At 34.2% G+C, this 24,391-nt stretch overlaps 1 protein-coding gene across 1 annotated transcript; it reads left to right on the plus strand.

Annotated features, from left to right (window-relative positions):
* The first annotated feature begins 885 nt into the window (after window positions 1-885).
* On the plus strand, window positions 886-20,195 carry LOC140044565 (SMC5-SMC6 complex localization factor protein 1-like). Its single transcript, XM_072089129.1, has 18 exons — window positions 886-959; window positions 4,517-4,649; window positions 4,964-5,054; window positions 6,478-6,697; window positions 7,270-7,435; window positions 8,880-8,949; window positions 9,611-10,107; window positions 10,517-10,579; window positions 12,303-12,467; window positions 13,671-13,957; window positions 14,229-14,536; window positions 15,083-15,243; window positions 15,879-15,967; window positions 16,240-16,289; window positions 16,606-16,815; window positions 17,256-17,375; window positions 17,696-17,815; window positions 18,116-20,195. The coding sequence occupies exons 2-18, from the start codon at window positions 4,539-4,541 to the stop codon at window positions 18,529-18,531; spliced, it is 3,144 nt and encodes a 1,047-aa protein (XP_071945230.1). The 5' UTR covers window positions 886-959; window positions 4,517-4,538; the 3' UTR covers window positions 18,532-20,195.
* Window positions 20,196-24,391: the final 4,196 nt, after the last annotated feature.

Below are 24,391 nucleotides of genomic sequence, written 5' to 3' on the forward strand. Positions count from 1 at the left end.
TTGATCAATGGTGCAAAAAAACCCTGAGAAATAATGTTATAACGCGATTTGGTGATAGCTTACCCATATACTATTATTATAAATACTTATTAAAAATCCATTCATATAACTTTTCATCGCGAACCGAAAATGACTAAATGTTCTTCTAGAGACAGTAATTATAATTATATTCAAAAGCCATATTATTATTATTATCAATACATGCGATCTACATTAAGTAATAACCACATAAACATACATTATTCCCAATACAAGTTTGTGCGTTTAATTCTAGAAAGAAACGACTGTGCTGACAGGCCAATGATATAAATCACAAGTAAAGTCCCAATTGTTCACTTGCGTTTTGATTGGCCGACCTATTATATTAGATTAATGAAGCCTACTGTTCTTACAACAACTGTCCAGTCAAAAAGTTACGCGGCGTTTTTTGTAAGAAATATTTCTTGTTATTATTTATTTATAGGCCTATAAATAAATATAACAAGAAATATTTCTTACAAAAAACGCCGCGTAACTTTTTGACTGGACAGTTGTTATAGGCCTAGTATAATATTATTATACTGTTTTGTAACAGGGGGTTTCTACTTAGAAGCTGTGCTTCAGAGATTCCCCCTTTCCATTCATTTGTTTTGTAATGATTATTTATGTATGTTTGTTTATGTTTGTGTGAATGGAATTTGAAATAAAGAAACAAACAAACATAAAATGGCGCTCCGTAGAGAGAAGTAGAGAATGCTTCATCGTCAGAATGGCAAACCGACCGTCAGAATGTGACGCTCTGAATATACCTCCCGGCCTCTCGCGCATAATCTGGCATAAATTTTGTGCTGCCACCTATCATAATTTAATTTCGATCGCTAGCGCGCGCCACAACTTAACTGGGTACGTACCTAAAAAACGACATGGTTATAATGATACTGTCATTTCTCATAGTAATAAGTCAGTTTTTGAAAGAAAATGTAAGTAAATTTGCCAAATGTTCTTTCATACTTACTTAACTGTGTGTTTAATTAATACATTGTGAAGCGTTAGGCCTATATCAGATGATGTTTTATCAAAACCTACTACTACTAGGCCTTAGCCTAGCCATTATTGACATGATTAATGTCCATGAAGATTGAAGGGTACATTGGAATGCCATCGTGATGACTGGAGGATTGTCGATGTGGATGCGCCCTAAATCAGGAATGGGAGTTCAAAAGCCAGGCTAGGCTAGGCCTAGATAGACAAATGATATGAATAATGAAATGATAAAAATAAGATTAGGTCTAATTTTTTTTTTTACAGGAAACACTTTTGACCTATTTATTTGAATCGCCAATTACAGGATGCCTTGAAACTCTTTTTAGATACGCCGTGGCTAAAGATACGATACCATATTCTAACTTCTGTTTACTAAAGATACGGTAAAATTGCATTACGTCATAATGCACTTGTCAATTGTATGACCCACTATACGACCCCCGGGAGAGGTGCGTCATTTGTCCGATGTGCGTCATACCATTCATTGAATACCATGACGCACCCGTGCGTCAAAAATGTGACTTACCTTAAGGTGACCATGACGCACCCATTTTGACGCACTGTGACCATGTTGTTTATGATATGGTGGGTGGTAAAGTGACGGACATTGACACACCTTGTTCATTGATGTGACGTACCATCTAGGTTTTTTGACGCACCCCTGCGTCAGTAATTATTTGTAAATGACGCACCTCTCCCGGGGGTCCTATAGTGGGTCATACAATTGACAAGTGCATTACTAAAAGTAAGCTAAAATTGCATTACGTCATAATCAGCCAATGGAGTGCTGGTACGTGTGTGACGTCATCGTATAAGGACTTTTTTTCATATCGCGTCTGTTGTACAGTATATGTAGAGAATTCCTATCGGCGGCGCCAGGCTGCGTGGATGTGTGTGCGCTGCAGATGAGGGTTTTATTTTTATTCCAAATGGCCTATTTAGGCCATAAACAACAAGCAAATGCGGACAATAAAAGGGCCCTCAATTATACTATGATTTAGACAGTAGCCCCAGGGCTGACGAGTCACAGAAATCAGCGCACACATGCAGCTCTGGCCGCGCCCCAGCCTGGCATCGCTTTCCCTATACACAAACAAACTCATATAATGAGGTTATAGTACGTAGTAAGTAGGCCTAGGCCTCTTTTGAAACGGTTTTCTGTATTCTAGAATTAAAATCATGTTTCATGTTTTGGCTTTTCAATAATAATAACAGACGTAGGCTTCATTTAGTTTTTGTCACACACAATGGCGATAATATCGATAAATAAAGCATAAAGAAAATGCAGTTGATCACTGCTTTTTTTGAAAAAAATCCACAAAGTCCTTATACGATGACATCACACACGTCACGCTGGCTGGTTATGACGTAATGCAATTTTACCGTACCTTTAGTAAACAGAAGTTAGAATACGGTACCGTATCTTTAGCCATGGCGTTTTAGATATAGGCCTAGATATAGAATGAAAAGCACATTCAAATACAAAACATGAAAACATGTATTTGATTTGGAAACATTTAGTATTCTATTTTTACATTTATTATTGATAAATTGTGAAATCTATTTCTACTAATCAACTTTTTTAATTTGGATAGTAAACATTAATTAACGTTAACCAGACTTCTAAAGTTTGTTCGTTGAGTACAACTCAACGCTGAAAATAATATAACAAATTTAGCTAAATACTAAAGAAAAAGTTTTAAATTCCCAAGTTAATGTAATGTAATAGTATTGTAATATAAGAATTGAAAGTTCACCAATTTGCCCCAGAAACATCAAGTAAGAAACTGACCAGATGTTTTCATAAACATTATCATATCCAATTAGCTGGCTAAAAGAATGTCAGTTTATCTAACCTTAAGACCTTTTCCATCATAAAACCATGAATGACAGTTTGTAACCAGAGATTTGGCAGAATTATTTATTCTGTCTTTATACTGAATGACACTTTCAGTGCTAAAGCATTGATTTCCACATTGGCTCAGTAGAGAACATTAACAATATAATAACAACTAACACATTAAATTACATTAGTACACACACATTTACAAAAAGGTAACTATCTACAAACATACAGTGTATAAACAAAAAATATTTCTTACAAAAAATGCCGCTCAACATTTTAAAATTAATCATTGTTCATTTGATTAATTTATGATTAATTATTAAAAAGATGTCCTTTAATCGAAAAAATACATACAAATCAAAGATAGTTCTTTAATTATGAATCACATGCCCATTTTTTCACTAGTTAATTGTTAGACTTGCCCCAAGTCTGTATTATCTTTTTTTTTATTTATTTTTTTTTATTCCGACCGCGATTTTTGTCTGAAAATACAGACTTGTGAAACACGTATAGAAATCGATTTGCAGACCGCAAACATCCGATAAGAATGACGTAGGTTATCATACCGTATTTGGCTATATGGGGCGGGCGGTATATGGATTTCGAATCGACCAATGATCATTTGTTTCAAAATTAAAAAGATCGAGTACGTACAGTGCTGAATGTACGATCGAGACTGTTGAAATATAAATCGTAATGCCAAGTTGTTTTGTTTATTAATTGTTTAGTCCTTGGCCTAGGCCTCCTTCGTAGGTCCTACTCAACTCGCACGTATGACCTGCCAAATAAAACGCCAATAAAGTAGGCCTACATACCACCACCGGCACACAACAGGGCTACACCACCACACAGAACAGGACAGGGTCTGGGTGGGAATTAAATCAAAATTATCTCTGCGTAATAAATGATCCATTCAATGTTTGATTTGCGGAGAAGCTAGCCTATCATATCAAGACGAGTTTTCATGTTTTTGGGAAAAATCCCATCAAATGTTTACCAGACTACTAGGCATATAAAATAATTTCTAGCCCTCAGAAACTTTCACCAAGTACACATTTCTAAACGTAACATAGCGCATGCGCATCATCTTAGTTGTTGAGTCTTTGAAATTCTGAAATATGAATATTATAAACGGTGTACGAGTGAGTAGCCAATCGCATGCAGTTGAAACTAGTCAACCGGATAATCGTATGCACCAAGAATTCTTGGTGTCAAACCACGTGACTTGTGCGTGTTTCCCCAGACGGAGTATCCAAAATCAAGTAGTATACGTATGAAACGCCATTTGTGCCAAAATATTTATCTTTTTACTAATATTAAGACAAAACTCCGTCTGGAACCCAGACTAGTTAATTGTATACACAGCATTTGAAAGAAGACATGTGTACCAACAATGTATTATTTTCCAACAATTATTAATCTACTAATTAAAAAATGGCATTTAAAAATGGTCAATTTTAAACTTCTATTTGCTGTAGCCTGTTTGTGTTATTTTGGTGTGTAGAAGTTTACCAAATTAAGGCATGTTGTAAATCTCAAATAATAAAGTCTAAAACCTCTCCACAATTATATCACATTCATCGTGTTCAGTAGTAGGCCACAATCAATCTTTAAAAAAAATACAAATTAAAATGTCTTTTATTACAGGTACTTTTGAGTCACTATAACTATGAGGTTGCGAGAAACACGCAAATTTCAACTATCTGGATTTAAAGAATCGGAAAAAGCCAAAGTGGTCCAATTGATTGTTGGTCTTAAAGGACATTACTTAGAGTCAAAAGTTAGTAATAATTTTGTTTTAAATACTTTTATCACATTTATTTATATAATATCAATGAAATAAAGTCCAATGTTCTAGTAGATAACATTTTATTGCAGTAGAGCTGCTATTAAGAAGACATGTTCAGGATCATACAAATTGTTCCCTTGATTGAGGTGTAAATAGAATTGGAATTTTTTGTCAAAGTGAATAACTATTATTTGACATTAAAATGACAAATTCAACAACAACAATTTAGAAAAAGTATTTTTTCATGGGGACAAAATATATCTTTAAATTAAAATTTGTTAAACATTTTTTATTTTTTTCTTAAGTCTAACTCGCAGGAATACATTAGTGAATCAACTCACATAATTTGTGCACAGCCCACAAGAAGTGAGAAGTATTTATGTGCATGTGCTGCAGGTAGGTAGTGTAGTAACAAATTTGAAATATTTTGATTCGGCCAAAAATTTTCCAAAACTGCACAGAAATCATAATTTTAAAGTTTTTGTTAAGGGTATTGCTAAACACCGCAAACCCCGCAAACCCCCGCAAACCTCCAAAAAAACATAGCAAACCCCATCGAACCAACATAAAAGTGATTGAATCATGTAGTGTACAACCTACTGGGTATATCCATGTAAAAAAAAAATTAAATTTCTACTGTTAACGACTTATTTTTGGGGTAAAACATCATTTTTTGGTCAAAAATGATTGCTAAACCCCGCAAACCTCCAAAAAAATATAGCAAACCCCACCGAACCAACATAAAAGTGATTGAATCATGTAGTGTACAACCCACTGGGTATATCCATGTAAAAAAAATATTAAATTTCTACTGTTAACTATTTATTTTTGGGGTAAACATCATTTTTTGGTCAAAAATGATTGCTAATTTTTAACCAAAAAATGATGTTTTATCCGCAAAAAAGTAGTTAACAGTAGAAATTTAATATTTATATACCCAGTGGGTCGTACACTACATTATTCAATCACTTTAATGTTGGTTCGGTGGGGTTTGCTATGGTTTTTTGGAGGTTTGCGGGGTTTAACAATCATTTTTGACCAAAAAATGATGTTTTACCCCAAAAATAAGTTGTTAACAGTAGAAATTTAATTTTTTTTTTACATTGATATACCCAGTGGGTTGTACACTACATGATTCAATCACTTTTATGTTGGTTCGGTGGGGTTTGCTATGTTTTTTTGGAGGTTTGCGGGGGTTTGCGGGGTTTGCGGTGTTTAGCAATACCCACCAATTGTAAAAAATCTTCTTGACCTTGTTTAGAAAAATTATTTGATGATAGATCTATTTTTAGAAGACTAGACCTATCTCTTATTCTATAGTCTTTCTACTGTGATGTTATTAGATTTCATCTCAATATCTATAATATTTATACTTAATATGCAAATTAGGGGCTTCATAGGAGCATAAAATGTTCCCTCCAAAAGATCCCACCAAAATTATAACATTATGATTGGTTTATAAATTTAGCTATCTATCATAGCAAATCACAACCATAATGTTATGACAATGACATATAGCAACTTAACACATATAATCCTATGTTGATTGTGTGATCAAGTGCCTAAAGCTTTTCTACACTATCAAACTTTATGTGACAAAAAATGTGATGTGCCCATATATGGACATGATGATGTCATATCACTACCACATTTGGACATATCACCACCATATTTGGGCAATCACACCCTTTTTTTGTCAAACTAGTTTGATAGTGTAGACAGAGCTTTATGACAGATAAAATGCCTAAAAAACCATTGTTGGCTTTATTTTTTTTAATAATATACGTTATTTTATTATACTTAAATTTTCTTTATTTAGGTAAATGGATTTTGACAAAAGAGTATGTTATAAAAAGTTATAAAGTTGGCGAATGGCTTGATGAAAAAGAATACGAATGGGGAAACGTCGCTACTAATATTACAAAAACTCCAAAACATTGGCGCGAGTACACCGAACGAACCGGTAAACGTGCCTTTAGTAATTGGGTTGTTGCTTTAGCAGTTGAAAATTTGCAGAGAAGACCCGCTGTTTACAAAAGGTATATTATATTTATCTTTCTGGCAGCTACGAAATATTATTTTTTTTAAATATTATATTGTTATAAAAACAATATATTTGTTTAAAAAAATTTTACAAACTATTTTTATCTTAACATTTTATTTATTTATTTTGATTTATAAATTTATGTTTTATATTATATTATTTATGTTAATATATTTATTAACATTTTGTATTTTAAATGTTGAATGAGCTTTTCCAATCATACAAGCAGTGCTTTAGCAATAAAATACAGCAATTTCCTGTGTATTGTCACGAATACAATGGATTGTTTGTAGGTGTGGCCTACTAATGCAATGCTTTTTAATAGGCTTGATTAATTACCTTGTTGTCTATTATAATTGTTGAACAAAAGACTAGAGCTGCTACTTTAGGTTCGACTGTTTATATTACGTAATGTCGTGAACCACCCTAAAGTCATTGTAAAAAGAAAGTTGTTATTTCCAAACTATTTGTGACTTTATTTACTTCTCTGCATTTGAGCATAAGAGTTAACACTGTTGCATGCTGATGAATTTTATAAGTAAAAAAATCTATGTTTCTATGCCATAGATTGCTCCAAACTGGTGGGGCTAAAGTTGTTAATTTAGCTACAGCAGTAGCAGAGAGCCTCACTCACATCATAGTTGACAAGGATTACTCATCTGAGGTTAAGAAATTTGCCAAGGCTGGTGTTCTTTGTGTTCTACCGGCTTATCTGGGTGAAGTACTTTTGGAGGTATGTATTACATTTATCACTTTATAATTTTTTTAGTTGATCATATACCTTACCAATGATTATAACTCCAACTACTAAAAATGTATAGTTTATACATATATACAGCGTCCTGTATGTGAATTTCAATTATTACATCACCAGACCTTGATTTAAAAGGGGCGCCATGGCGCTGACGCTCCTTGGCGCTCCTGAAAACGATCAAAGGAGCGCCTAAAATAGCGCTCCCCAACCTGTTACAGTGCGTCATAAAAATATATATAATGATAAGAATATTAACCCCGAATACAACACACAGTCGATACAGTATATAGTCGCGCAAACGATCTTTGTTATGGCTACCCCCGATAGGCTAGGCGCGCCTACGATCTTTGATGTTGCGAGAAAAATATCGTAAACAATTCATTCTAAATATAGTATCAGAACGTTCAATCGGTAGCTCAAAAAGACTGCCGTCAGAAGACCGTAATTATACAGACCTAGTTTTTTTGGTCACATGGCATGAAACGCGATACTCTCTGCTTTACCACAACATCTCACATGGTTTTTTTTAACTCAGTATGTGAGGGGTGGCTGCCGACGATAAACAGTAATTAAGATCGTGTACCTGGATTTTGTGTCACATGACATGAAACACTCTGTCTGATCTTAATAACTGCTCACATGTTTTCCCCTCCAAATTCTGGTCGGGCCTTTTCTTATACACATGTCGCCTTTATGTTAAATCTTATAGTAATTAATATGGAATATATATTTATTTTGCATATATTTTGTTGGTGTCTTAGCCTACACTGTAGGTGTCGTTGTTTTTATAATTCGCTAACCCAAGGTAGGATTAAATAATGTATAGTGTAGGCCGCCGAAACTAGACTAGATAGATAGCCTCGACTCTCTCTCTCTGCGTGAGTTGAGAGGTCCACGGACCCGATGTCGTCTCGTCGGCGGCGGATTTCCGTCCAAATTAGGATAACCGATGCGTAGGCCTAGCTAGGGTGGCTACAAAAATTGACGTCTACCATCTTTAGATAGGATTTTAATTAGCAAACAATACATTGTTTGTTTGCATTGTCCATGCTTCTAAAGTAAAGGCGATGACAATGGTGTTTACTAACCCTCTACGAACCACCCTACGATCGACGCGTAGATAATTATCATAACAATACATCGTAGACTACGTTCAGAGAACAATGACCTACGATGAATTTTACGTGCGAGAATACCATTTCCGGCCATCTAGAGGTGTCATTTATCAAAATTCGGCTCGCCACAGGCCCAACCATGGTGGGCCTGTGCCTCGAATACTTAATCAAAATAATGGCTCTCCTCAACATATGGAGGAGAGCCATTAGGAGCTCTCCTCTTATATTTTTAAATCAAGGTCTGCATCACCCCTTGTCGAGTCGAGATTTGATTAAGTTACCTGAAATTTCATTTTTCTTTGTTTTAGGAAAGTCCAAATGTAGAAAACTTTCTGGCTGTGGATGCAAGCCTGGTTGTCAAACAACTGCCAAGACGAAGTAAGTTTGCTGTTTAAGCTTGGTTCCCACTAGGGTGTAACATAAACCGCATCGTAAGCTTGTGATTGGTCAACTCATTTGTGTTGTGGCTTACATCCTTGCGTTGCATCCTAGTGGGAACCAAGCTTTATGACATGAATTTCTTGTTAATGGTTTATATAATTTTTTTATTTTATTCAATGCACAGCCAACATAAATTTAAAAAAACCTCCACTAAAACACTACAGGCTGAGATAAAACAGAACAATGAATACAATTTTAGATCTAAAATGTTTGGCCACACTTGTATAAAGTCATGTTTTATTATTTTATTCATACATTTGAAGCATTCAATTGAAACTACTGTAATGAACTCAATTGACCCAAGGCAATCTAACAACAGGGCTCAACAACAACAGTGAGCTCACCTTGCCAAGATAGGAACTCTAAATCTTTGATCTTAAGTCTGGCTGCGACAAATACCAACAGTATTGTACTGTGTACATAATCTCTGCGACGTGCAGTGTCTGTTAAGAGGCGTGGAACTGATCGTGTCGCAGTCACAGATAAACCCTTTGATCTTTGGAGCTCAGCTTCCTGTTGTTAGATTGCCTTGATTGACCTCATGTTTATGAAATTGTGTAAGCACTGCAGTTTAAAACGAAAACTTGTTTTCATTCAGATTCCAGAAACGGACGTTTTGTGAAATCACCTTGTAAGTCCAAATCTGATAGCTCTGTGTCAAGTTTGTCATCAGAAAAGATGGGAGGTACTGTAACAAAGATCACTTCCTGTACAAGTTCACTGATAGATAACAGGAGAAATACAACATCAAAGACTGATGGATGTCCTGCGATGCAGAACGTTGTCACCAGAGGTAATTCTGGAACAAAACTTCAAAGTTGCTCCGCGACAAAAAAGCCATCTAGTTTGGCAGTAAGAAGCAATTCTGAAACAAAGAGTAGCTACTTTTCTCCAAAAAAAACGCCTACTCCTGTCAAAGAAAGACTTTCCAGGAAAGCAATAAAACTTAAAAAAGAAGAAAGTTCACCCATAAGAGACAACAACAACATCTTAAAGTACTGCAGTCCAGAGAAAAGACAATTTGGTATCAAAAGAAAACGGGTCTTGACGGAAAATGATGTCAGAGATGCTTTGAGGATTGTAAAACGGAAGAAGGTAACAACAAATAACCTTTGAAATATAAATCAAAACTAAAACTGGACAATAATAATATTTATTCGGTCACCAAAACATAATAATCAGAATAGGCTAAAATCCAAACAGATTCTGTTCCTCATCACTCCATAATGTATGCAAGGAGTTTTGGGATTAAAATATGTAATGATGTAGTATCTTGCTTACCTCTTTTTTTTTGTAGGTACTTTCCATTAGAGATTTATGTGTGCACTCAATGTTTTCAAGGCTTTTGTTCACAAAGGCAACAACGTACTGTAATGACTAAGCTCTGTCTACTCTCAACCTTTATGTGGTGGTGTGCCCATATATGGACATATTTGAGCATATTACTACCATATTTGGGCATATTACTACCATATTTGAGCACACTGTTTTATTTCTTGTTCAGATTGAGACACCAGCATATTCTGTCTGCAATTTGCACGTCTTTCCAAAACCAACAGCTGTTAAAGTAAGTTTTTTTATAATTATATTAACAAGTTATTTCGCCTTTTGATGAATTATATGCTAAACAGTAAAGAACAAAGAATGTACAGTCAACTCTCCCAAAACCGACCGTCCAGAAAACCGGTTTTCATGCTAAACCGGCCATTTGTGAAAGTCCCAAAAAATTGCCTATTCTTACTGTACAAAAATCCATTCCGAAAACCGACTCTCTCAATTCCGAATATCGATAAAATTATTCAGTCAAGAACAATAGAAATACCTTCCAAACCGAAAACACAGTTAAAATCAACGATGTATTGAACTCAAACTTACCGAAAATAACAACACCGATCACTCAATTAACGCATATCAATCAGAAAACAAAGCCATTCAGTTCGTTAGCGTTACCGCATGTCCGACTCCGATCTGACCTTCCACCCTAGATCGTGTGTGACACGCTGAAAGCGCCGAAAGCTTTGAATTGGGCGTTGTTCTTTTAAACACTTGTTTTACTGTTTTAATAAAAGAAACAAAAACGGTCTTGCTTTTATTTGTTTCAATTCATTTTATGTTCGTTTCTTTTGTGTTTAATAAATTTCGGAAATAAATTTTATTGTTTTGTTTAAATTATCTTATTGTCGTTCGCCGCCAAGGTACGAAGAAAGAACTGGGCAATTAGATTTTCATTTATCGTTTTCTATTGGTTGATACATTAGGGAGGCGTGGCCTATGCATCTCTACACAAAAATGACGTCGTGCGTGTGACGTATGTATGCGCTATATGTACCAAAACACTGAAACAGTCTTGTTGTGCTGGGTATCGGCGAGGGAGAATAACATCGAATCAATCATTGAATTACGTACTAATTACAGTTGTTATTCATTAAAAACTATGATATATTTTGAGTTAAAATGCTAAAATGTAATTTAATTGATAATAAGACCCTTGTTGAGTCAACATAAACCATATACTTAATACTTTCTAGCTAGGCCTAGTTAGGGGGCCTAGCCTAATTCTCAACCCAATGTGAGGTGTATAAGGTATGTAAACAAACACTCTCTATAAACCGTACCGTCCAGAAAACCGGTCAAAGTGATCGGTCCGGAGGGTGGTCGGTATTGGGAGAGTTGACTGTACTATACACACGACAGAATCACCTCCTATGTATATCAGTGAGGTTAAGACACATGACATTTTTTAATAGAGAGAACAATGAGTCCTACCTTAAGGGTCTTTCACACCTGTTCTGGCACAGTTCCGGTCTGGCGCCTGCAAATTCAAGCAAACGTCAATGTTCCCTTTTTACGTGGCTACGCGCATATTGATTGGTGCATAGCCGCGTGGAGCGTTGTGAAAGCGAACATTGGCGTTCGATTCGCCGCACCGGAACCGTGCTGGAACAGGTGTGAAAGGCCCTTTACACATGTTTGACCTATAATTTGATTTTAAACTTTTTTATCCTCTTACGTAAACTCTGTTGGTATTATCAACTTTACATACAAAGATAAATAAGAAATATAAAACTTTAAATTATTTTTATTATATTGTTAATGTTTCTCTACCACTTTGGAAATCAATACTTTAGCACTAAAAGTGTCATTCAGTATAAAGACAGAATAAATAAATAGAAAAATAACAAAAAACAATTTTTTTAATCCTTTGCATAGAAAATCAACAATAAAAATCTTTTACATTTTGCAATCCAACCGGACATTCATAAATTAAACATATTTTGTTTTTACTACAGAAGCTGTGTGCCGTACCATTTCATTGTTTAACAACAAACATAATCGATGGTGCAATAGAAGAGGACGAGTGGTTAGATGCTGTACACATGGCTCAAATAAGCATTTCAGCCGAGTGTCATCCACCTGCGCATATTTTGCACATTTTTATGCAGGAAATGCTTGTGGTAAGGCTTGCTTAATACCATAAATCTTCTAATTCTTTGATTGCTTTTTAGGGTGGGTTACTATTACTTATCTTAAATTAAGCACCGGAAAATAGTAACCCAGCCCCAACTTTTCCAGTCAGCAGTTAGCAAAATAATAAAACAGTACAAACTTTACTATTAGAGTCGTGGGTTACTATTAGAGTGTGGGTTACTATTAGAGTGTGGGTTACTATTAGAAGGTGGGTTACTATTAGAAGGGGGGTTACTATTAGAGTGTGGGTTACTATTAGAGTGTGGGTTACTATTAGAGGGTGGTTACTATTAGAAGGGGGGGGGGGGTTACTATTAGAGTGTGGGTTACTATTAGAGTGTGGGTTACTATTAGAGTGTGGGTTACTATTAGAAGGAGGGTTACTATTAGAGTGTGAGTTACTATTAGAAGGGGAGTTACTATTAGAAGGGGAGTTACTATTAGAAGGGGGGTTACTATTAGAGTGTGGGTTACTATTAGAGTGTGGGTTACTATTAGAGTGTGGGTTACTATTAGAAGGGGGTTACTATTAGAAGGGGGTTTACTATTAGAGTGTGGGTTTACTATTAGAGTGTGGGTTACTATTAGAAGGGGGATTACTATTAGAGTGTGGGTTACTATTAGAGTGTGGGTTACTATTAGAGTGTGGGTTACTATTAGAGTGTGGGTTACTATTAGAAGGGGATTACTATTAGAGTGTGGGTTACTATTAGAAGGGGGTTACTATTAGAGTGTGGGTTACTATTAGAAGGGGGTTACTATTAGAGTGTGGGTTACTATTAGAAGGGGGATACTATTAGAGTGTGGGTTACTATTAGAGTGTGGGTTACTATTAGAAGGGGGGTTACTATTAGAGTGTGGGTTACTATTAGACTGTGGGTTACTATTAGAAGGGGGGTTACTATTAGACTGTGGGTTACTATTAGAAGGGGGGTTACTATTAGAGTGTGGGTTACTATTAGAGTGTGGGTTACTATTAGACTGTGGGTTACTATTAGAAGGGGGGTTACTATTAGACTGTGGGTTACTATTAGAAGGTTTACGGTAAGCTCTTCTTCATCCATTTCTTAGATAGAAGACATTGTATTTTAGCAGGAAATGGCACAAAAATACCAGGAGAACACTAATCCAAAATGTTATTCAAAATAAACACAGAAATATAAGTAAATAATTGTCTTTTTTTCTTTCAGACAACTAATAAATCTTTACCACCTGCTATTTACCACTTGCTAAAAACGTGTTTATGCATCCACCCTCCGACATCAAATCATGCGTTGTACCTGGATTCGTTCACTTCGGGAGCCATTGCGAAGAGACCTCAAAACGGTTATGTTCACTGCGATACCGCGTGGGACTTCATAGATCATGTGATAAAGCAAGCTCTCGATCAAGCTACCAACATTCAAACAGGACACAGTTTGTTCCTTCAGTATGTGGTGGCGCTGTTTGACAAAGATTTTAGCTCATATTGCGATCAGTAAGTTTTCATTGTCATCCCTTGAGTGTCATGTACATACATTTCCCATTTTTTCAGACACGTATTGTCTGTCTACAAACTTATGTTAAACTGTAGTCATTTTAATTGTAATGCTGTATATTAGATCTTGCCGTTTTTAAGCTGTTTATCTACCCTATGTTTGCATAAAATTTCCCATTGTTCAAACACGTATTGTCTGTCTACTAACTTATGTTGAACTATAGTCCTTTTCATTTTAATCAAATGTTGTTTTATTTTATCGCACTTGTAGGTGGAAAAACAAAGAGAAGCTTCAACCAGGATTTGAGAAGTCCATGTTGACTAAAGTACTTTGGCCAAGAGGACCAGTGAAGCCGACCGCCTCTAACATGCGGAGACTAATGTGCTACCTAGTGCAAGCAGTGGTCAAAACCAGTAATAGCCACGAGTGTGTTAGGTTGTTGCAGACTTTGTTTGGGATGGCAGCAGAGTGTTGCAGGATTGCTCAAGCTGTGCAGCCAGAAGCTCTTTCATCAGGACTTGCTAATGAAGGTCTTAGCTCAGAACTTATCAGAGAAATGGTGTCAAGGTTAATGCAAAGTAAGATTTTGAATTTCTTCTTAAAATTGCAATATTGCAACTTTTTATTTCTTTAAAGCTCTGTCTACACTATCAAACTAGTTTGACAAAAAAAGTGTGATGTGCCCAAATATGGTAGTGACATGTCCAAATATGGTAGTGACATGTCCAAATATGGTAGTGACATGCCCAAATATGGTAGTGATATGACCTAAACCATAACTGGGTTTGCACTATAGCCTTGCTTCAAGACACTGCAATTTGCACGATAGTCATAGGCGTTGGGCCGATAGTCTTTTGCTTGTGTCTAAAATGAGCCCGATCATCTTGGTAAGCTTCCTGAATGTTGGAATTTATGTCTGCAATTTCATTGGCTGCTGTGTAGACTGTTATAATTATAGACTAGGCTAGGCCAGTGAAATCGTGGAAAATTCAAGTCAAAGAAATATGCCTATTGCATAGGAACGCCTGTCCCCGTCAGGGGTCTGGTTCTGAGAATGAATGTACTGTGGATCATAATCATCATAGAAGCCATAACCTGAAAGTGATGTTATCCTTTTTTTCCAGGTGATGTTTTGAACAATAGACAGTGCCTTAAACTCTACCTTAGTACTTTGACCATATCATGGGTAAAGTTGTTGTCAATCACGACCATGCTGTCCTACTACGACAGTGGTTTGGTGTCTAACCGCAATATCCAAGCAGAAAAGTTATCTCTCGATAAAATTGTAAGTAACATATAGTATTGTTGAATTTGTTAGTTTTTTTAATCATGGAGAACTTTTTTTTCTTGTGTGCATCACAAATTTTCTAAAGACTGCAGTGGTTCTCAAACTTCTCTATACCCATGTTCAACCATAATACCATGTTCAACCATAACACCATGTTCAACCATAACACCATGTTCAACCATAACACCATGTTCCATCATAACACCATGTTCAACCATAACACCATGTTCAACCATAACACCATGTTCCATCATAACACCATGTTCAACCATAACACTATGTTCAACCATAACACCATGTTCAACCATAACACCATGTTCAACCATAACACCATGTTCAACCATAACACCATGTTCAACCATAACACCATGTTCAACCATAACACCATGTTCAACCATAACACCATGTTCAACCATAACACCATGTTCAACCATAACACCATGTTCAACCATAACACCATGTTCAACCATAACACCATGTTCAACCATAACACCTTGTCTGTATCTCAAGCAGTTAATGTAATTCAGAAGTAGGTTGTTTGTGAAACATCTGTTTACCATACTTATGATTTGTAAATTGATGATAAAAAAATAAATAAATATCTAGACTAATTGTTTTTATTTTTTTTGTAGGTCAAGTGGTATTTTTACCTCCTACCTCAGATGGGCTCCAGAAAAAGTCCTAAGAAAGACAAGACACCAAAGAAGACAAGTTCACCAGGGTAAGTTATTCTTCAGATTAAATTGTTGGTCTAAAGTTATGTGTACACTATCAAACTAGTTTGACAAAACAGCGTGATGTGCCCAAATATTGTAATGATATGATATCATCATGTCCATATATGGCCACATCACATTTTTTTGTAACATAAAGTTTGATAGTGTAGACACATCTTTTTATTTCAATTTCCAATAGAATGACTGATATGTGTATGTGTGGTGGAAGAACAATGAAATACCATCTTTTTTATTTTGCTTTACAATTTCTTTTCAGAACAAAAACAAACACTGATCATTTTAAAATCAACAAAAGAAATGGGAAAGGTAAATATTCAAAACAGTGTTTCTAAGCACACGAAAATGATCCATAAAATATCCCAAGATAACCAAAAAATGAAGAAGCAGAGGAGCCATTTACACCGCTTTGTTCTCCAGCACTTAAGAGCTCTCTTATGAGAGCTCGCCGAAACAGAATTTGCAGGAAGCTTGAGTGAAAAATCTGTCTATCCTATCCTACCAAAATAAGAAGTAAAAAGATGTTGCTTAAGACTTTTTTAAAAAAACATTGATCACTGGGTGGTTTAAAGTTCCTCTATAAATTTACAATATTAAAACTGTACGTATTTGTTTTTATGTGAAGGTGAGACTAGCCTGCAAGTAGCTTGCATTAAAGGTCACCTGGCTAGAGTCAAGGAGCTGTTGAGTGTGCCTGGTATTGACGTCAATAGTCAAGACAATGCTGGCTGGACTGCATTACATGAGGCATGCAACAAAGGCAATGTGGCATGTGTCAGAGAACTACTGAGATTTAAACCTACCAAGACTATTATGCATTACTTTGACACTTCTAGTAAGTAATCAAATTTATTTTATTAATGTCTTTGCATATATTTAGATTATTAATAAGTGGGACTTTTTTTCTGCCTAATCCTCTTCAAGGCTATAGACAATTTTTTTTAATATTTCATATGCATCCAACAGCGAGTAACTCGCCACTTACAGGATGGATAAAGTATAATTTAATAATTTATTGGGATTATAGACTCATTCTCATTTGAGGCTTAGGGAGTGGAGTTGAAATAGTTGTGAGTTACAACTATGGCACTAAGTCAGGATTGAACCCTGGACCTTGGGATAGGAAGGCAAGCATGTTAACCACCAAGCTACAGCTCCACTCCACAGTTTTTTTTATGAACAAATGTAAAGCCTGAAGACACCATAGTCGTGTTATAAAACCATCCTTACAATGTTAATTCTATGTAAATGTCATAATTTCTGATTCTTTTACAGAAGCTACAGCTCAAAGTAGTTCTATAAATCTGTTAATCTCGCCTCCATGTGGCACAACTCCTCTTCATGATGCCGTGGTGAATGGTAGAACAGAGATAGCTCTAATGCTCATACAGCATGGTACGTAATGGCACTAATGCCTGTTTAGCTAGTATTGTCTCGTCCTGTGCTTCAATTATGTTTTGTATCATGTATTAATTATTTTGTTAAGGTGGCCAAATACTGTACGAGCTTTGCTCTTTTTTGGTCATCCTTCCATTTTTGCTATATATTCATGACACTTGGTTATATTTGGAAAATAAAAACTGAAACTGAAACTGTAGTTAATTGATGTAGTACTTAAAATAGGAAATAAATGGTTCAAATTGAACTATATGATGTTACAGTTTCTACTGTAATTATATTTTCTTTTAAATTTGTTTTGTTTTTATGTCTTACAGGAGGAAAAAAATTGCTGACAATTGGCAATAAAGATGGTTATACACCTTTAGATTATGCCAACACAGCTGAAATGAAGAAAATTCTCCTGGCTTGTGACAAAGAGAATAACAACGTTATTGGTAGGCTATTTACATTTTCAAAGATTACTGTACTTCCATTTGTATTCATATGCCCCAGACTAAGGTAAACACTTACCCTTAAAATAAAAAAAAATATCCTATCTAAGTGAATACAATTTCAAGGAAATACTTATTGAGTTAAGTGAAATACTTAAGTGCCTAAATATGGTAGTGATATGACATTATCATGTCCATATATGGGCACATTACATTTTATGTCACATAAAGTTTGATAGTGTAGACAGAGCTTAAACAAGCATGTATTTTATTTTTTAACCTTACTTTTTTTTTTTTTTTCAGAAGCACCGTCACCACGAGCAAGTTTTAAAGAGTACCACAGCTTCATTCCAGATGAAGAATGTTACCGCAAGGTCCTTGGAGACCCAAACCACCAGCCAGACTTCCAAGACAGATGCGGGACAATGGTGTTTTTGATAAGTGAACTTTTAAACGTGTATATCGCAAGTAACGATCTACCAAACTTACAACGTGAAGTGAACTTTGCTCATTCCTTGAAACGGCATGGTGACGTTAGACAAGAGTCAAGTACGAAAAGTGAAAGTGATTTGATACAGGATTTGTGTGTATACTCACAGATCAATGATCATGTGGACAATTTCAACAAACACTTGAGAAGGATATGCGAAAATGGTCATGCATCATTGGCCTTGAAATGGGCAGAAGCATCGGTCCTAATTGGCGACGATGAACTGTGACCGATTCATGGATTGGTCGAGGTAACGTCTACACCATTGTAGTTGAACTGAGCTATTAGTTTTTGGTACCGATGTACCATTACGGTAACTATACTACTCAAGTGGTGTTAACGGTTTCACTGGGACAGTGTTAAAGTGGCATGCAGGAAATGCCTACAAGTTGTACAAAGTGTAAAATAGACCAACGTTTTTATATTTTAGTTTAGTACGTTTTCATTTGTTTTGTGTAATGAATAATATATCTCCAGCTATGAAAGCATTTATGGAAAATCAGCACAACCATCCACAAAACTACAATTATTCACAGGTACCTCCTACAGAAAAAAATCTTTCCTGTAACCCGAGAGTGATGATTAATGGGGTTGATACAAGACAGACCGAGGTTGATTGTTTAAAACTGTTTTCCATATAAAATTTACAAGATCAATAATAATACTTGCTTCACTGTTGTTTATAGCCTAGTTATCTTCAATCTTCCAAATGCGATATTAAACATGTTTAATAATACAGTCAACTCTCTTAATATCAGACCAACCAGAACGAATTCATTTTTACCAACCCATTCTGAATACCAGACTTTCCAGAAAAAACCAGCCCATCCAAAGGTGTCTGGTATTGGGAGAGTTGACTGCACTGTTTAAAAAACACAAAAATAACACACAAGCATTGAAAACTTAACTTTAATTGTTTTTCTCATTTTCTTTTGCATGAGATCTTAGCTCATGTACGAATAATCAACAAAATGCTACCAAGATCACTCAAATGTATCTAACAAAAAAGTAACACAGCGAACATTATCTAAATGTATGCTTCTTTGGTAGTCAGTGTATCACATGGGGTGGGGTAAACCATTGAGGTAAGGAGGGGTGTAAACTACAGTAATTAAAATTATTGATTAAGGTGGGATGGTGAGATATGAAGCAGCATTGCCCAGTCAATACTGCATGAAATATACAGATTGTATACTGTACAATAAAAAAATGTCTTTTCAACCAAAAACAATGATATGATACAGTTTTTATACATGATATGTTTAGTGCAGTATTACATCAGTCCATAGTGAAAAACAAACACTATATAGTATGCTCAACAAATGGGTGTAGCCCACTACTGGACATCCAGTGCCTTTCCAAATTGTATATGATCATTTCCGATTAGAAAGCCATTGACTGCAAACGGCAACAATGTGAATACCCATGTACTGTATCTTTAAAGAATTCTTTTAAAATAAACATTTATCAAATATGAATACATAAGTCAAAATAATAAATAAACCACTTATTTTAGTTTCTGTTTAATAATACTGTACAGTATAGTGTCCTAATACAGTAGAACCTCTAATTTGGAACACCTAAAGAGAGACCTCTATTCAGGACCATTCTATGCAACAAGCTAGGGAAAATATGTTTTAATGCTACAACCATATTAAAAGGAGTCTTTTTTGAATACCAAAGGGAGTCTTTTTTAGTGCCAAAGTCTTTTTTGAGTACCAAAGGGAATCTTTTTGAGTGCCAAAGGTGTCCCTTAATAGAGTTCTACTGTACCAGTACTATTTCATCAGTGTAATGAACAATTGGTTTGTGTAGACTTATGCCTTATTATTTCATTTCAAAACACAAGAATCGCTATCAAGTTTTAAAACAAAGTATGTGTTTCATTTATAATGCACCCTATTATTGTATAAAAGTAGGGAGTTGTTAATTACTCCCTGATAAAAGTACAATCTAAAGTATATAAATTAATAAACTAAACATGTTTTAGCATGTGACGTGTAAGATTTATATTCATAAAGAAACTTCTTAAAACAATTGTGGAATTGCTAAGAAAATTAAAATATCACTGCATTTAACCAACAAAGAAAAAGTTAAACAATAACAATGGTAAATAATACATTATGGCAGTTATGGACTGTGATACACTCGAAATAAAGATCAGTCATGCGTAGCCAATCAATGATTAATACCACAAAAAAAATGAAACCGTATTCCCTATGTATAGTAAAAAATATCAGAGGAATGACAACATAAGTCACTGTGATTGCATGCAATAGCCTCTCTTACCAAATCAATTTTTGAACCTTACAATGAATATCATTACAATAAACGAATTAAAAACGACTTATACGAAAACTTTAACAATACAATGTTTGCCTTAAGGCCAATTTGCACAGACGAGCAGTAACGGTAAGCGGAATACCGCATAGATTGTCCCACGTAGATGCATATCTATCCTGAGCAGAAATCGCCTATCTGCTCTGTGTTGTGTGTAAATGGTCATAAGGAATAACATAGATTCTATATATTTATTACAGTTACCACTCGTCTGTGTAAACTGGCCTTTAAGCAAAGTTTAAATTTTAAACATGTTCAAAAAACATTTGCATCATCACAAATCTGACACTACTATCCAACTCTTATCATGGCTTTCGGTGTAGATTAACAGTATATTGCTTTAATAGAGGCATAGCACTTATGTATTGAAATCTCAATCTAATATTCAAAAACTATATTTTTCATAATGTAATAACAATGGTTATACTATAATACAGTGGTTGATAACCAAAATATTTATAATCAATTTGCTTACAATGCTTTAGTAAAAGAACCAAAAGTAAAACAAAACAAAAAAAATTGCAAATTCTAAACTGCTTCGAAATGTAGAAAAACATTTAAAAAATTGCTAAATACTATTATAACTAAGGTAGAGTATTAAAACATACCATACATATTGTATCAACATACTTGCTCAGGTATAAAATGGTGGATTTATACCTGAAAACGATTTTCCAAAATAGTGTAAATATTCGTTGTGCAGGGTGGAAAGGTTGAGTAACCTAGTTTAGTTTAGTTATTGTAAAATTGTCAGAAAGTCAGCCTATCAGCTCGGCTACAATGGTTTAACAACAATGGAAACAGATTATTGGGAATTAATTAATTACTTAAATTAATCAAATTAATGACTATTAATAATTGATTTTTATTTTACAATGTTATACATTCAGGTGTGCATAGAAATGAACCACTTACAAAAATTACTGTAATAAAAAAATCATAAAAGTGTTGTAATAACTATTTAATAACTATTTAATATACTACACCATGTATGTTTTTATCAGAGCAACACTTTTCCGAGTGTGCATCGAAAATCCTTGTTCAAAATTCCTCAAAATAACTTCTGTTTAAAACAATTTAATTTATGCTAATAAAATATTTAAAATGTTTTATTATAACATATTATAATTTATTAACATTAATTCATGTTTTTATACTTATTTATAATATGATCATAGTACTCTCTTTAAACAAAACAAATTTTTTTTAAATATTGCCATTTTTAAAGCAAAACAAATATAATTGTTGGCTGTACAGTGTGTAAATAAAAATGAGACAATTTCATATGCAGGTCATCTACACATATTGTCGGTAAAGATATAGTGTCGGCCTAGTAATGCATCTAATAATTTGAACATTTGAATTTTTAAACCATGTAAACGCCACTGAATGGAATGCTTATATCTACTGCCCAAGTTTACTCACTAGTACCTATATAGCTGAATGGCTAGCCCACCAATTCCCCCACATTAGGAAGATACCAGAAAATAGAGTGCACATTGTCTGATGTTCACAGAAATATACATGTTCTGTTGGTCTTGTCATAGAATGACATTCTGACATCTGATTGGTCAGTTATAGCTGTTATAAGCTATGGCTGTTCCAAGTTAGGGGACAACTAGAGTGAAATATTGGCACTGTAGTGAATGGTAAGGTTAACTAAATCTCACTTTTCAGCTTAATAACTTATTGAAAGAATATTTTTTTTGGATATATTATTAACATTGATATCCTTCATTTGTATGTAAAGAAATTTAAACTCTATCATGTCAACATTACATTAAAATTGACAAAAAGTATGAGTACACCATAGGCTAGTGCTTGTAAATGTCACTCCAGTCAGAGCAGAGGGAGTAAGTATGTCATAATCAACCATCCCTGACCAACAGAATACAGTACTCATAATTTCATCAAGCTGCATTAACAAACTTTCTTCTGGATGAACTTACTTAATTTTTACTTCATTTAGTAAAAGTGATTACCTTGTATTATTAAAACCCTTTACATAACTTTATACCACAGTTATACCATACATCTGAACATGTATCTCATAAATAATTATTCATATATTAATAAATACATTAAGGCTCATGTTAAAAATTATTCTACTGCAGTATTACATTTTTTTACTGCAGTAATGTATGATTGTTTTAATAAGTGTGTATAATGACTGTAAATACCCAGAAAAAGCCTGACAATTTTAGAAACAAGTAAAAATGTAGTTACTGCAATAACTTAAAATAATTTTTAAATGATCCCTCAATTAAATGAATAATATAATAATTATGTTTTAATTAGGTTAAAATAAATTGATATCTCTTTTTGTTATTATGTAATATTAATAAATAATGTTTTGGGTTCTAGATTCGGAAATATGCCCACATATGGTAGTGATATATGACGTCATCATGTCATATGTCCATATATAGGAACATCATACTGTATACAGTACATCCAAATATTTTAATTACGTATAACAGAATACTATTTTTCTTTTGGAACAATTCTATTATTAATGCGATACCAATATGTCCCATCTACAAGTGCTAAAACCAGGGAAAATATACTTTGGAATACCCTATTAAAAGGACACCTGATGAATTTTTAATTTACAAAAAAAAAAACAATTATAAACCTAAAATTTAAACTAAGAAAATAAAATACTGATAAAATGTATTTAAAAAATTGAAAAATAATTTGTTGCTAAATCAAACGAAAATACAATTGAAACAAAAATTGATATGTTTAAAGATTTTAAATCTGGTATTTTTTTGTACATAATAATTTGTATCTAAATTAAACACAAAGAGATAGGGTATACGATGTAAAACTATATATCATTATATAGTCTTCTAATATATTATACAGTATATTTTTTTGTGGAAATTATATTTAGTAGAAACATCCAAAAACTACAAAAAAAACTAAAAACACCAAAGAAACATCACAAATATAATTTTCTTCTTTTAACTAGAAATAAGAAGCCATTTTTTTTTAACAACTTGGAATTTTGTTTTCATGAGGCAAAATTCTACCCTTAATTACACTTTTAATTAGAAGCAAATTGCACAACAAATCTTTTATTCTGCATTATCGTAGCTAACACTTCCAATTTATATACAATTTTCTTCTATCAATCCTTTTCGAGAATTCAGTCCCTATATCTACACATTTTGAAGTACAAAATAATTGAGAATAATTACAAATTATATAAAAAACAATCCGTTTGAAATGTATATTTCAAATTGTCTCTATAGTTTTTCACCTAAATCCTCCTATTCTGCATAGGTTCAACACAGGTTAATGGACATCAAATATTTTACTAGAAAAAATACATCCTATGATCAACTCATTTTATAACTAAACTATAATTTAACTATAAGGCCTTTGAGTTGATAAACTGTACTGTACATCTCGATAAGTTCACTTACACGAAAAGATCAAATTTAGTTGGTTTTTCTCTAACTCCAAAGATACACTGTTAACAATCGAGTGATTTGCCTGTACCAGACATATTTGGAAATGGACTTGTAATCAAGGTTTGACTTGTACACAAAGGTACATTGTACCAACCAAGTCTGAAGCTATGTCTACACTATAAAATTGTATGCGACAACAAAATGTGATGAGCCCATATATGGACATGATGATGTCATATCACTGCCATATTTGGGCACATCACACTTCTTTTGTCAAACTAGTTTGATAGTGTAGACAGAGCTTAAGCCTAACACAGACATTACACCAGC

Source organism: Antedon mediterranea, chromosome 3, assembly GCF_964355755.1.
Source record: "Antedon mediterranea chromosome 3, ecAntMedi1.1, whole genome shotgun sequence".
In the NCBI taxonomy this organism is placed as follows: domain Eukaryota; kingdom Metazoa; phylum Echinodermata; class Crinoidea; order Comatulida; family Antedonidae; genus Antedon; species Antedon mediterranea.